The following is a 13,919-nucleotide window of genomic DNA, read 5'->3' on the forward strand; positions in this document are numbered from 1 at the left end:
GCAAACAGAAGCTCAGAAACCCTCAGTGAGCAGCCAACCTGGAGCCCAGAGCCTCGTCCATCAGCCCATGCCACTCCGGCTCTCGGCCGTGGCCTGTCCTAGTCCCCCTGGGAGAGCACCAGGGGGAGCAGGGGCCCAGACTCCCTCTGGGGCCTTTCCTGAACCCCCATGCCATTCCTGACCACCACAGCACACCCAGCGCTGAGACCCCCACGCGCCCCTCAGGGAGGGAGAGCGCCCCACAGACTTACCTTGACGTACTTTGTGTTCAGATCCTGAAAGTCTCCCAGCTTCCGATTTTCCAGCAGCCGAATTTCATAAGACTGACCTGGATGGAGGTGAAGAGTACACTTCCCGTTTCTGAGTGTTTTCAAATGTGGGCTCACCAGCTAGCGGCCTTCCAGCCTCCTCAGCGCCACCCCGGCTCATGGCCAAGAAAGCCCAGCGCCAGTTCTGGTCCCCCCTGGACAGGTCAGCCCTGTCGGTCTACCACCTGGTTGGGCCAAGGGCACCCCAGGTAACACACCACATGACCCTTGAGAGGCAGCGCCTCTATAATTTTCAAAGAAACAGAATCCAACCCGATATAGGGAACATTACAGTGATGGAACGTAACTATGTACTTCTTTACAAAGCACGCCCCCCACACACTAGGATGGAAAGCAGCTACGGAAATCCACTCAGAGTAAACAGCCGCCCACCCCTCCCGAGAGCAGGTTTAACTAACGAAGAGAAAGCCTGTTAATCATTCTCTAGGTGCAGAGTGAGAGCGTTCTCCCAAGTTAAAAGAATTTCACGTATTTGAAAGGGCGCGGGCATTCTGCTTGGTGCCACAGAGCCAGCACAAGCTGCTTAGTGTAAAAAAGGAAGGAAGATTCATCCACAATAACAGCAAAAACGTGCAAGTATCTATGACCCAACTGCACACACGTTATTAGAATATCAAGTACAGCCTGAATAAAGGGGCACAGCGTTTCTAGGTGGGAAGACCACACACCAAATGATGTCACTTTTCCCAAGTTAAATAAGTTTAACCACAATGCTACACACCCTCGTATCTAACACAGCTAAATAAAGGACGCTTTACAAATAACAGAGTAGATTATTTAATAGTTGGTATTGGTAAATCTGATTCACTGTTTAAAAAAAGTTTTTTTAAAATAATGACAGTCTACAAGAAATTACAAAAATAGAACGGAAAGGCCCTGATACCCAGCCAGCGTGCCTGTGGTGGCACCAGGAACCGGCTGTGGCACCAAGTTAACTAAGTCCAGACCTGACACAGGCTGCCCCGGGTTTGCAAGTTTCCTCTCTCTTCTGTGTGTGTGTGTGTGTGTGTGTGTGTGTGTGTGTGTGTGTGTATAGTTCTGTTAAGATTGGCTATTTTTTCCAAAGTGCAGACCCTCACCTCACAGCAGATATCAAAACAAGTTACCACTGGATTTAAACGTTAATTTCCTAAGGTTTTATTGTAACGTGAATGACTACTTATTGGACAGTCAGTGGGGGACTTTCTGAACCTAAAATCAGGAGGGGGAGTGAAATCTAGCTGTATTAAAATATACATGTTGCAAACAACAAGCTAGGACACACAACCCCAGTGGCTAACAGTCTTAAAAATAGCTAAAAGAGAACTGATTAGAAAAATACTAAGACCCCTTATAGTGGACTGAATGGTGCCCCCCCCCCAATAAGTCTGCACCCTAATCTCCAGGACCTGAGGGTTACCTAATCTGGAAACAAGAGTCCTTGCAGAGGCAGGTAAGTTAAGAAGCGTGAGATGAGGCGCTCATCCTGGTTGTGTCCTGTGTCCTGAGCACAGGGACAGGTGTCCTTGTGAGACACACTGAGAGGGAAGGAGGAGAAGCCATGTGCACATGGGCACAGAGAGGATGGAGCCACGCCTCCCAGAGCCCCACAAGATGAGGAGGCAGAGAACAGACCGGCCCCCTGAGGCCCCAGGGAGCTGGGCCCGGCCGATTCCCAGCGTCCAGCCTCGAGACCTGCCGGAGAATCAATCGCCATCGCTTTGAGCTAACATGCTTGCAGTACCTTGTTGAAGGAGCCACAGGAAACTAACATACGCACACACACACAATGAATAGAATGGACAAAAATACGAAATTCAGTCTCTCGTTCCAAACATTTGCTGAACTACAACTACATGCCAAATTCCGTGCGACTCCTCGGACACAGAGCCAGCAGAGTGGACACAGTGGCCCCAGCTCCCGCAGCTCAGAAACAGCCATCGGCAAACCTTCTTCTGGGAAGTGGGCCCCTCCACCAGCTTTCTCAGCCCATCTCACGGGCCCAGCGGACACTTGACGAACATGCCACGGCCCGCGCAGGGCATCATGCCAGAGGGAAGCGGCACAAACCCCAAACTCTTGTCCTGCCCACTTGCCAGTTCAGAAGTCGCAACTCACAGGAAGGTCTTGCAGACCTAACCAACACTTTCTAACTTCCTGAAAAAGTCGGATTTTTAACACACATTTCCAGGCTCCTGAGCCAACACTCCTCTGAGAGCAACATAACATGGAGCCTCTCACACCCCACCTGGTTCCCAGTGTCCTCCTGTTCCCAGGAGGAGTGCAACGGCTGGCATGAGGCCCAGCGCCTAAGTGCTCATTACCTGGGTGGACAGGTGCCCCATGGTTCAATGAATACTGACCCAGCACTGCAGCACCCTCAGCTCACGCCCAGTAGGAGGCACCTGCTGTCCCATACAGAGCAGTTCTAAGGTGGGGCTTTAGGCCCGGTCATAGCCTCCTCCTCCACCAGCGGAGACCTGACCCAGGCCCAGGCCACAGCCTCCTCTTTCTCCACCAGCAGCGGAGACCTGACCCAGGCCCAGGCCACAGCCTCCTCTTTCTCCACCACCAGCGGAGACCTGATCCAGGCCCAGGCCACAGCCTCCTCTTTCTCCACCACCAGCGGAGACCTGACCCAGGCCCAGGCCACAGCCTCCTCCACCAGCAGAGCTCTGACCTGTGTGCTTCCCCACAGAATGTCCCTCCTCATCCTTTCCTCTTGCATGCACCCTAGAGCCCCTCCCAGCCACATGATACCTCCCTGACTCGGGCCCCAAACAGGACAGCGCCCAGCCTCCCTCCCCAGGCCTGCCCCCCAGAGCCCTGCTCCCCTCAGCAGAGCACCATCCAGAAGACAGCTGTTCGCGAACCCCAAACTCTTGGCCATCCACCAGCTGGTGTGCAAGGGAAAATCTCACTCAGCTTGAAGCGCACAGGCATTCCTCTGCTTGGTGGGGTCTCCCTGGGGCATGGGTGGGGCCAGGAAGTGAAGGCACAGGCTGTTTAGCTCACCACCGTACTGTTTGACGAATAGTCGGTACTCAGCAAAAGCTTGACCATGATTTCATATTCTTTGCTATGCCACTGTGCTTAACTACAGGGTTTGCAAAAGCAAGACATACTCCTGCCCTCAAAAGGTTAGCTGGGATACATTGAACAGCACAGGAAAAGCACTACTACAAGGCAGAATTTGAAAAATCCTCTAAGAGGTGGGCAACACTCACCCAGAATGGGGGGGGGGGGGCGGTGGGAAGGTTTGAGGAGGAGGTAACGTTAGAAACAGACTTTGAAGAGTGGGCAGGAGGGGGATAGTTGAAGGGAAGAATGAATGAGAAAGTAATCCTCAGTAGCACTGTAGCAAGGAGATGCGAGGGGAGAGGTGTGCCTTGGAGAACAGTAAGGGCAGGTTCCACCCACTGAGTGCTGATCCAGTGGCAAAGTCTGCTCGGGTATTAAGTCACCTGACCCTCAGAACACATGATGGGGGCTTGTGGGAAGAGCCCACTGGTAGAAGCAAGCAGAGGCTCAGAGAGGTTACACTTGGACAAGCTCCCACAGCCAGTCAGTGGCAGAGCCAGGGGCAGAAACTAAATGTTTCCAGAACCTACCGCACTCTTTGCCACATCCTACATGGGGGTGTCATTTGCTGGTCCGAGGACATGTGTAGTTCTACATGATTGTCAACTTCTCCTTTCTGGAAGTTACTTCTTGCTCAGCAAAGATGCCTACAGCATCTTTTTTTCTTATTGAATTTATTGGGTTGGCATTGGTTATTACAATTACATAGGTTTCAGGTGTACAATTCTACAATACACCACCCAGCTCAAGTCTCCTTCCATCACCATCTATCCCCGCTCTACTGCCCGCAGCATCTGTGACATTAAAAGCACCCCTACCTTCACCATCCCAAGTTAAGATGGTGTTTCCCTCCTTCCTTCTCCTTTAGGACCAGCAATAACGATGAGTCCCAGGATGACCTTAGATAGAGCACAATGACTCCACCTTCGTGCCTATAAAACACTCCGTTTCCTGCTCTCAGATCACTGATCTAAACAGTGATCTGAGAGCAAAACTAAATCACTGCAGGAAATCACAGTAAAGCCTGTTCTAATTTCATAATTGCAAAATGTGGGAAAAGAAAGACAAAGGTGGTCTTAGAATCAAGGAAATAGGATAACAAATAACTACTAATTACTTGTGTTCAGCTACGCCTGGGACATTGCTAGGCCACTTATGTGCATTATTTCCTTTAGTCGTCTCAATAATCCATCAGGAAAATCCATTGTTGACACCTTCTTTTTGATCCTCACCCAAGGATATGTTTATTTTATTTTACTGATTAGAGAGAGAGAGAGAGAAACATTGATGTGAGAGAGAAACATCGATAGGTTGCCTCCCATAGATGCCCCGACCAGGGGGAGGGGGGAATCAAACGCACAACCTAGGTGTGCCCTGACCGGAAATTGAACCCCCAACCTTTTGGTGTACCGGGACAAACTCCAACCAACTGAGCTACCCAGCCAGGGCGACCCCATTTTATAGATGAAGAAATTATGATCCAGAGTACCTTGCTGAAGATCAAACCTGGGTCTCTCTGACTCCAAGGACTAAACCGTAGCCAAACTACTCTACACAGTGTCTTCTTGCTTCAAATATTCAGAGTCTATCTATTTCATTCCTCCTGAATTTCCTGATATTCACTTTATTGCATGACTCTCATCCACACACCTAAAACTTCCCTCCTTCCCTTAAGGCTCAAATCCTTATGCCCCATGGTCTTAGTTCTCTGAACCAAGAAGTGCATGTGGATATGTAACTACACTGTGGCATAAGGTTTGATATTCGTTTCCTTCTGAAAAACTCATCTCCGTGAAACACATGTTCCTAAACCATTTAAACGACTCTGAAGGTTATAGTACCAAAGCCCTGTCATTTTTTTTCTCGGAGATAAACAGACCAATGGGGCGGGGGAGAGTTCAAAAATACATTTTCAGATACTTGGAAACTTGATCTATGACAGTGAGAAAAAAGACAGCTTTTCAAGGGTGCAGGATGACTGGTTATCCATATGGAAAAATAAATCCCCACCTCACACCATATATAATAAATTCATTCCAGTTCTACAGGCATATCCTAAAGCAGAACTTTCTGTGCACTGGGAAACAGGCAAAAATGCTCATCACAGGGGGAAACTGTCAACAGCCTACAGATTCACAATAAGAAAAGAGAGATGTTAATTCTATTATTTAACTTGGAATGGAATAGCAAATGTCACTTTTAATAAACAACATGGAGAAATCTCAGAAACATAATATTAAACAAAAAAGCTACATGGTGATATACATATAAATAACTTGTATAAAGTTTGAAGACATGCAAAACAATACTATTTATTTTTAGGGCTGACTGACTATGTAAAGAGTAAAAATTTACGAATGTGCACTCAATCTCAAACCAACACCAACTTCACAAATTGGTTTTGCTTCTAGGGAAGAAGGAAGGCAACAAATGAGAAAAAAGTAAAAATCAGAAGAAAATTTGACAAGGTTGAAAAAACTGTGTTGAGCATGATTATTTGTTCTCTTATTCTCTGTAGCATTCAATCGATCTGAAATTAAAATATTTCCGTCACACACACAACCATGGAGTGGGGAAGAATGCTGGTCCTCGCTCTGCACTGCTTTCTGTTCAGCAGCCCCTGTACACCCCACCGCTACCCTCTGTGCCAGGGACATACTAGGTGCAAACCCAAGATGCTGCCATAGGGTGCAGGGTGACTGGCTGCCCCACTCATTCACACACCACCTCACAATTTTGCCAATGAAATTAGAAACAGCCTGCAACATAAACAGCCTATTTTATTTAATCAACTCACTTTTTAAACTTAATTTTTTAAGTGTATATCATCCCTGCAAATACAAAATCAAAATCATATACCATAGCCCTAACCAGCTTGGCTCGATAGAGCGTCGGCCTGTGGACTGAAGGGTCCCGGGATTTGATTCCCCATCAGGGCACATGCCCGGGTTGTGGCCTCAATCCCCAGTAGGGGACATGCGGCAGCCGTTCCATGATTCTCTCTCCATCATTGATATTTCTATCTCTCTCTCCCTCTCCCCCCTTCCTCTCTGAATCAATAAAAAATATATATCAAAAAAAGAAACGGAAAAACAATAAATAAAAATATGAAAATGATACATTAAAAAAATATATCATAAACAGTATTGTAAAAATTATATAGATATGCAACAATCGATATTCTTCTACGAACTCCTAAAATTACCTTGGGAACCTGGTCAGCACCCAGATGTGGGGCCTGGACTCACATGTGGACCCACCACTTGCTATTGGCTCCATTTGTGAGCATTAGCTCCCACGCCCCCAAAAAGTGGGCGGTATGGGTATTTAAACACAGAGGTGGTGGGAGGACTGAAGGTGCGTCCAGCCCCGCACACCAGCACACGGCGTCTCTGGCTGGACCTGCAAGCGCCCTGAGTGAGAGCACTGGTGGACAGTGCAGGGCGGCCAGCTGTGGGGGCCTTTCCACAGCCTCAACGCTTTCACTGTCTCTGGCCCCACCCTCTACTGTGGGAATGTTAAAGGCCCTTTAAAGCAGGGAAGGAGAAGGGTGGGCACCAGGTGATGTAAACGGTCCTCCACAGCCAACAGCCCAGCCCAGAGGGGGAGGGCCTGTAGCACCAGGAGGTAGAGGAGAGGTGGCACACGCTTTACCCCTCCTCCCCACTCCCACCAGCAATACACGGAGCCCTGCCCCGCCCAGCTTAGCGCTCCATCCTCAGCCCTCAGGCAGAGGTGGGTTCCTCAGCTGGCCACAGCCCTGGAAGAATGACTTGGATCCAGACCAAAGGGCCCTGAACATTGGCAAGGGCTGGGGAGTCCCCTCTACCCCGACCCTACGCCTGAGCTCAGCCTCCACTCCACCCCTTCCTTACCTCCACCCCACACAGAAAGGGGAGGGGGAGGGGAGAGCAACGAGAATAAGGGATGGAAGAGAAAAGGTTTCCAAGGAAAATGAAAGGAAACTCACACAAACAGCACTCCACACTGTGCCTGGCCCAGGTAGGGCTCAGCACATCTTTGCTTCCTCCCTCTTCTTTCACACAACCACAACACATAACATCTGGCCCGGCATCAGCAAAGTTTCCCCATAAAGGCCGGACAGTAACTATTTTCAGCCTGTGGGCCATAGCTCTCTGTCACAACTACTACACTCCACCATAGAAACAAGGAAGCAGCCACAGACAGTATGTGAGAGAATGGGCCTGGCTGTGTTCCAATAAAACTTTATTTGAATTTTTACAGGATGTTCAAGCTTCCTCTCAACTTCTTTGGGCACTTTGCAACTTTTCCCCTCGGCTGTCTTGCATGACGGCTATGCTGTAGCTCTCCAGCCAGACTGGAAGCTCTCGGGGCCCACTTACCAGTTTACCTGAACCAATTTGCACACACACACACCAGCCCCTGCACAGTACTGGCATGTGACAGACCTATAACTCATGGTGGCAGAATCTGATATAAATTTCCTAAAGCAAACAGCAGAGCTGGAACTCAACCAAACAAGCAGAGCGTGAAAAGATGCTCCACCTCCTAATAGTCACAGGCATGCCAAATGCAGACAGTGCCACACCAGCCTCGCGCCCGCCCTCCAGGACAAAAGATGGGGAGTGGCCTTCACACCTGCTGGAGTGGGAGACAGTGCATCACAGCCCATTGGGAATTTTGACAATACTCTCAACACGGCAAACACAAACAGCCTGAGACCTAACTATGCCATCAAAAAAGTACTGAATATTATGTACACAGTGTGATTGTACTTTTATTTAAAACTAGAGGCCCGGTGCACAAAATTCATGCACGGGGCGGGGGGGTGTCCCTCAGCCCAGCCTGCACCCTCTCCAATCTGGGACCCCTTGAGGGATGTCTGACTGCCCGTTTAGGCCCGATCCCGGTATGTTTGGGCCTAAACGGGCAGTCGGACATCCCTCTCATAATCCAGGACTGCTGGCTTCCAAATGCTCGCCTGCCTGCCTTCTTGATTACCCCTAACCGCTTCTGCCTGCCAGCCTGATCACCCCCTAACCACTCCCCTGCCAGCCTGATTGATGCCTAACTGCTCCCCTGCCAGCCTGATTACCTCTAACTGCCCTCCCCTGCAGGCCTGGTCACCCCTAACTGCCCTCCCCTGCAGGCCTGGTCCCCCCCAACTGCTCTCCCCTGTAGGCCTGGGTTCCCCCACAACTGCCCTTCCCTGCAGGCCTGGTTGCCCCCAACTTCCCTCCTCTGACGGCCTAGTCACCCCTAACTACCCTCCCCTGCAGGCTTGATCGCCCCCAATTGCCCTCCCTTGCAGGCCTGGTCCCCCCAACTGCTCTCCCCTCCTGGCCTGATCACCCACAACTCCCCTCCCTTGCAGGCCTGGTCCCTCCCAACTGCCCTCCACTGCTGGCCATCTTGTGGTGGCCATCTTGTGTCCACATGGGGGCAGGATGTTTGTGTGTTGGAGTGACGGTCAATTTGCATATTACTCTTTTATTAGATAGGATGTTATACACATGCCCTTATATTTGTGAGTCTGATGGTGGATAAAGAAGAATACTTCCCTTTTAAATTATATACATTTTCAGTATCAACTTTTTAAAAACTAGGAATATATTACATATGAATTAAAAAGGGGGGGGGGGGTGTTCATCCCAGTCCAAGCATGTAATAGGTGTCCACAGGGACAATGGTTGGTATTTTTATTCCAGTGCTAGGCTGGTACCTAGAGCCCATCATACAGGTGGGCACTTGGGGAAAATAGTCTGCATTTCATAAATAAAACACCAAACACATGCAACTGAAGTCAGACAGAGAGAGGTCCTTCAACCAGCCTCTCTCTGGGAGACCACCCTGAGAACCCACAAGTACAATATGACTGTGACCATTTTAGAGGTGAGAAAACCAAGGCCCAGGGCAGGAGTGCTGTGCCCAAGGTGGCAGTGAAGACAGCACAGCCTGTGGCCTGGTCCAGGACAAGAGGGAGAGAGGATGTAACATCAGGTCAGATGAGTTGAGCCAGACCCTCCACGTCCTGGCAAGTTCAGGAACTTCTCTGCAGCTCAGGCTCCGACCTACAAAATGTTCCTCGCAGGCAGCTATGAGGATTACACGAGGCAATGTACTCAGCCTGGCCTGTAACAAGCCCTCAGCAAGCACCAGTCACGACTGCCACTTCCAAACAACAAGTCTTACACATGCTCCCGCTGCAGAGCCCTGCCCGCCCATGCCCAGGCCACTGTACTCCAGCTCTGCCGCCCAAGGCCACCCAAGGTCACACAGCCAGGAGGAAGCCAAACTAGGACATGCCCCCAGGCCGGGATGACTCAGCCCTCAACCTGAAGGGGCTTGGGGGCAGAGGGGGGATGAGTGGCTGGGGGGAGGGTTTCTGGGCTCCGTGGCTATGTAAGTTCCTCCGGCCTGAGGTAGGGAAGTGGGGGCAGCCCATACTGTTGCTGTGACGCAGGCACAGCCAGCAGGCCCACCCTGCCTGCCTCCCCCTGGCCGTACCCACCGGGCTCTCCCACAGAGTGGCTCTGCCCAGCAAGCGGAACCCAGTGCAGGGCCTCCTGCCCAGATCACAATGTTCCCAAGAACAGAAGGCAATTGCCCTGGCCAGCCAAGACTTACAGGTTGTTTACTTTCCAACAGTTACTGCTTTGGGTAATTAATGCCACATAAAGCATAATGGAGGCCATCATTACCTCAGAGAAAGGAGGGCTGGGTGCCAACAGTCCTGTTCTGATGGCAGACAAGGAGCATAATGCTATGCACTGTCCAACACGTGTAGTTTGTCTGGTCACTTGCATATGTGCAGTACCACGCAAGTGTGTGGACAGAGCATCCCACACAGGCACGCTTCAGGGAGAAGGCTCAGCCACCACAGGCCCAATCCCAGTCCTGAGGGCCTACCACCAGTGCCCTTGGGTGAGACGCTTACCCGCTCACAAAAACAGATGGCAGGGCCCAGGCCTCTGCCTGGCACTCAGTGGATCGCCAATAAATACTTGGCAGATGGCCAGCATGTGTGTGGATGCACAGAAGTAGAGGAGTCGGTCACGTACGGAAGACACGTTAGAGGAACATCTGGGGCAGGGAGATACACGGTGCTCCTTTCGTCTTAAGCATCTCGTAGGTCAGATGTGAGGAAATGCTCGGGAAGGAAAAGAGGTCAGGCAAGGTGGAGGACGCAGCAGCCAGGCTCAGGGAGCCCCCATTGGCCACAGCAGGCGTGGTGTGAGCGACCAACTAGAGGGCAGCGTTGAATTTCAGCCCACAGTGTAAAGTAAATACCAACCAGTCTACATGATAGAATAAATATATAAACTAATGGTGAAGAGAAAGCTCTTTCTTGCAGTAGCGTTCCAACTGCTAAATATAGGAAGAAGAGGGAAGCAGATAAACACGGGGGCCGCAAGACCCCCCCAGTGGATGGTACAACCAGTGGGTGCAAGTTTAAGGCTAATCGAGACATCAGTCTGTCTCCCAGTGTCTCCCTCAAGATATTTATTAATTACAAAGGGAAAAACGGTGACTTTTCAGCAGAGAAACCCGGCAGACACTCCGAAATCATCAAGGTCACAACCACCAGCAGAAGACAGCTGGGCATCACGCCCCGGCCACGCTGTACTGGCAGGCGCAGCGTCACTGCTGAGGCATCCTCGCCGGGAGTGCGCAGCCTCCCTCTCATCACTAAAAAACATCAGAGAAACCCAAACTGGGGCACGTGCACAACTGACCAGGTGCCGCTAAAGTGTGAAGTCACGGGAGACAAGAAGGGCTAAGGGACTGTCACAGACCCGAGACCACGGAAACGTGGCAATGAAGGGCCACTGGGGTCCTGCACAGAAACCGGGAACGGGGGCAGAAGAGGAGACGGGTAAAAGTCAAATAAAGACTGCAGCAAACTTCATAGGGCTGCAGCAGTGTGCCTGCCCAGCTTCAGTGATTGCGCCAGTTATATGTCAGCATGATGGGAAGCTGGGTAAAAGGTATATACAGTAGGTCCTCAGGTTACGTCGGAGATCCGTTCCTACAGTGCGACGTAAGGCGATTTTCACCGTAAGTCGGAACCCACCTACATAAGCACCTACATCACTCACCTGGAGCACATACACAGCAGTAATGAAGTGAAACAGTAAAAAAAATTTAGAAGATAATCCCTGACCTTTAGTTGTGGTAAATAAATAATAAAAAACATAAAGCACATATGTACATATGTCAAAATGACGGAACTTTTTTTTTATAAATGGGAGATTGCGACGTAACCACGAAACGACATACGTCGAGTCCAACGTAACCCGAGGACTGCCTGTTGTACTGTATTTTTAGAAGAGAGAGAGTGGAAGGGAGAGAGAGAAACATCAATGTGAGTGAAACACATCGATTGGTTTTCTCCCACACACACCCGACAGGGGCTGGGGTCTGAACCTAAAAGCCAGGTATGTGCCCTTGACTGGCATTGAACCAGCGACCCTGCGGTGCGGTGTGCAGGCCGACTCTCTAACCGCCAAGCACATCCTGCCAGGGCCCCAATACTATTTGACACTTTTCTTTCAGTCAAAAATTATTCTCTTTTTCTTCCCCCAAATGCCCCAAATTCCCAAGCCGCACCCATTGGAGAGTAACCGTGGGGGGCCCAGCAGGTGGCGAGCTCAGAGCTCAGGCGCACTGCCAGGATTCTGAATCGGGGGGCCTCGGACTGCTGAGTGGGTCAGCATTTTAAAAATTGATTTGCTGTTGGTACTGTGAATGGTATCTCCTTTTCCTATTTTATTTTATATGTGGTTGCTGCTGGTTCACAAGAAATTCACTAATTTTTCAGGTTGTACTTGTACCCAGCTACATTGCTGTACTAAAGCCTATGAATCCGCTGACCAGCCCATTTTGAATTACAGTTCCACCTAATGCAAAGGTTCTCACAGGTCAATAAGCAAAAGGGCAACAGAAGAAAAAGGCAATGGTTACAAGAAAGACATGTAAACATCTGAGATGCTCAACTTCACTCCTGTCATGAAGAATTACGTAAATGCAAATGAAAATAAAGTGCTGATTTTCTGTGTGCACATTAGAAAAGGTTGGCAACACAGAGTGCCGGTGAGCGTGTGGAGACATGGGTGCCGCCCTGCACAGGTGGTGGGATGTGAAAGCCTGAGTTAGGGGACAAAGGACAGTGACGAGAGAAAACCAAATCTCTGCATGAGCTCAGGACTGGACTCACGCGGGCTCCTCCCTCCAGCCCTGGAACCACATCCGTGCTGGGGCTGAGGTACTCACATGCCCCTGATGGGCCAGATCTTAGAGGTGGGAGCCTGACAGCCTGGTTGCTCTATCCCGGCCACTGCCATCTGGTCCCAGGCCGTCACCTTTCTGTCTTAGCCACGGGTAACCTGGGTAAGCCCGGGGCAGTCACTGTCAGGGGAGACAGGCGTCAGTCTAGCCTGAGATAACCACAGCCTCCTCCCCGTCCCATTTCCACACCCCCACCCCCCAGGGCCTCCCAGGAGAGTGGACGCCTATGGCCACCTCAGGGAACGGCTCCACCACCAGCCCTGCTTCCACAGAGGAGAAAGGGGAGGGTGGGCGCAGCCATGCTTACACAGGGCCCACTTCGGGCCACGCCAGGTCCAGGTGAGCATGCCACCGAGCCAGGCCAACAGCCCCTCCCCGGGAGTGTGGAGTTGGGAGCGGGGAAGAGAGTGCCAGGCTCTCCAGGTGTTGAGCGCTATTGATGGCCTGGCTGTTGGCCCTCTGGCCACTGAGGCGGGGGAGCTGGTGGGAAGAGAGAGCAGAAGGTGATCCCCAGCAAGGAACAGAGAAGCGGGTCCGAGAATCCTCCCGGCGTCTGAGCCTCTGGCTTCAGTTTGCTCCTGAGGCCTGCTGCACCCCGCCTGGAGGCCCCCGCTCCGTGTGCTGCCAGCAGTGGCCGGTGTGGCCAGCAGAAGAGGTCTCCATCACTCGTCCTTCCTCCATCAGAAGACGGACAATACCCAGTGCTGGATGTAAACAAACGGGAACCCCATACTCTGATGGGATGCAAAGTGCTGCAGCCACTTCAGAAAACAGTCTAGCACCTCCCCAAAACACTAGATAGAGTGACCATGTGACCCAGAGATTGCACTCCTAGGGATATACACAAGAGAAATGAAAGCACCGGGCCACACAGAAACCAGTGCATAATGCTCACAGCAACATCTTCATAATGGCCGAAGAGGGGAAACCACTCAGATGTCCATCGCCTGAAGAATGAACACATAAAATGAGGCTCACACACAGGAGTGTTCCTGGGCAAGGAAAAAGGGGAGCGCTGATGCAGGCCACAGGTGGTGCTGAGCGAAGGAGTCAGGCACAGACCGCCATTCGCGGGACACATTTATATGGAATGTGCAGCTCACAGAGCCAATGCAGGAAGCACCTGTCCTTCTCCCTGTGGCCTCTAGACTCCAAAGCTGTGCACACCTGGGCTCATGCCTGGTCCTGCCTCAGCAGGCCATCTGACCCCGGAGCATCCCATCTTCACTGGGCTGCTCCCCTTCTCTTAGGAAATGAAGG

The 13,919-nt window shown here is 51.0% G+C and overlaps 1 protein-coding gene across 2 annotated transcripts in view; it reads right to left on the reverse strand.

Moving 5' to 3' along the window:
- Window positions 1-13,919, reverse strand: part of TFCP2L1 (transcription factor CP2 like 1) — a 62,450-nt gene that overhangs the window by 30,276 nt on the left and 18,255 nt on the right. For both annotated transcript variants that reach the window (XM_080669002.1, XM_080669003.1), the window contains exon 3: window positions 252-328. In XM_080669002.1, coding sequence (XP_080525128.1) covers window positions 252-328 — 77 coding nt within the window. The remainder of the gene's footprint in view (window positions 1-251; window positions 329-13,919) is intronic.

Source organism: Plecotus auritus (genome assembly GCF_963455305.1).
Source record: "Plecotus auritus genome assembly, chromosome: 5".
NCBI lineage: Eukaryota > Metazoa > Chordata > Mammalia > Chiroptera > Vespertilionidae > Plecotus > Plecotus auritus.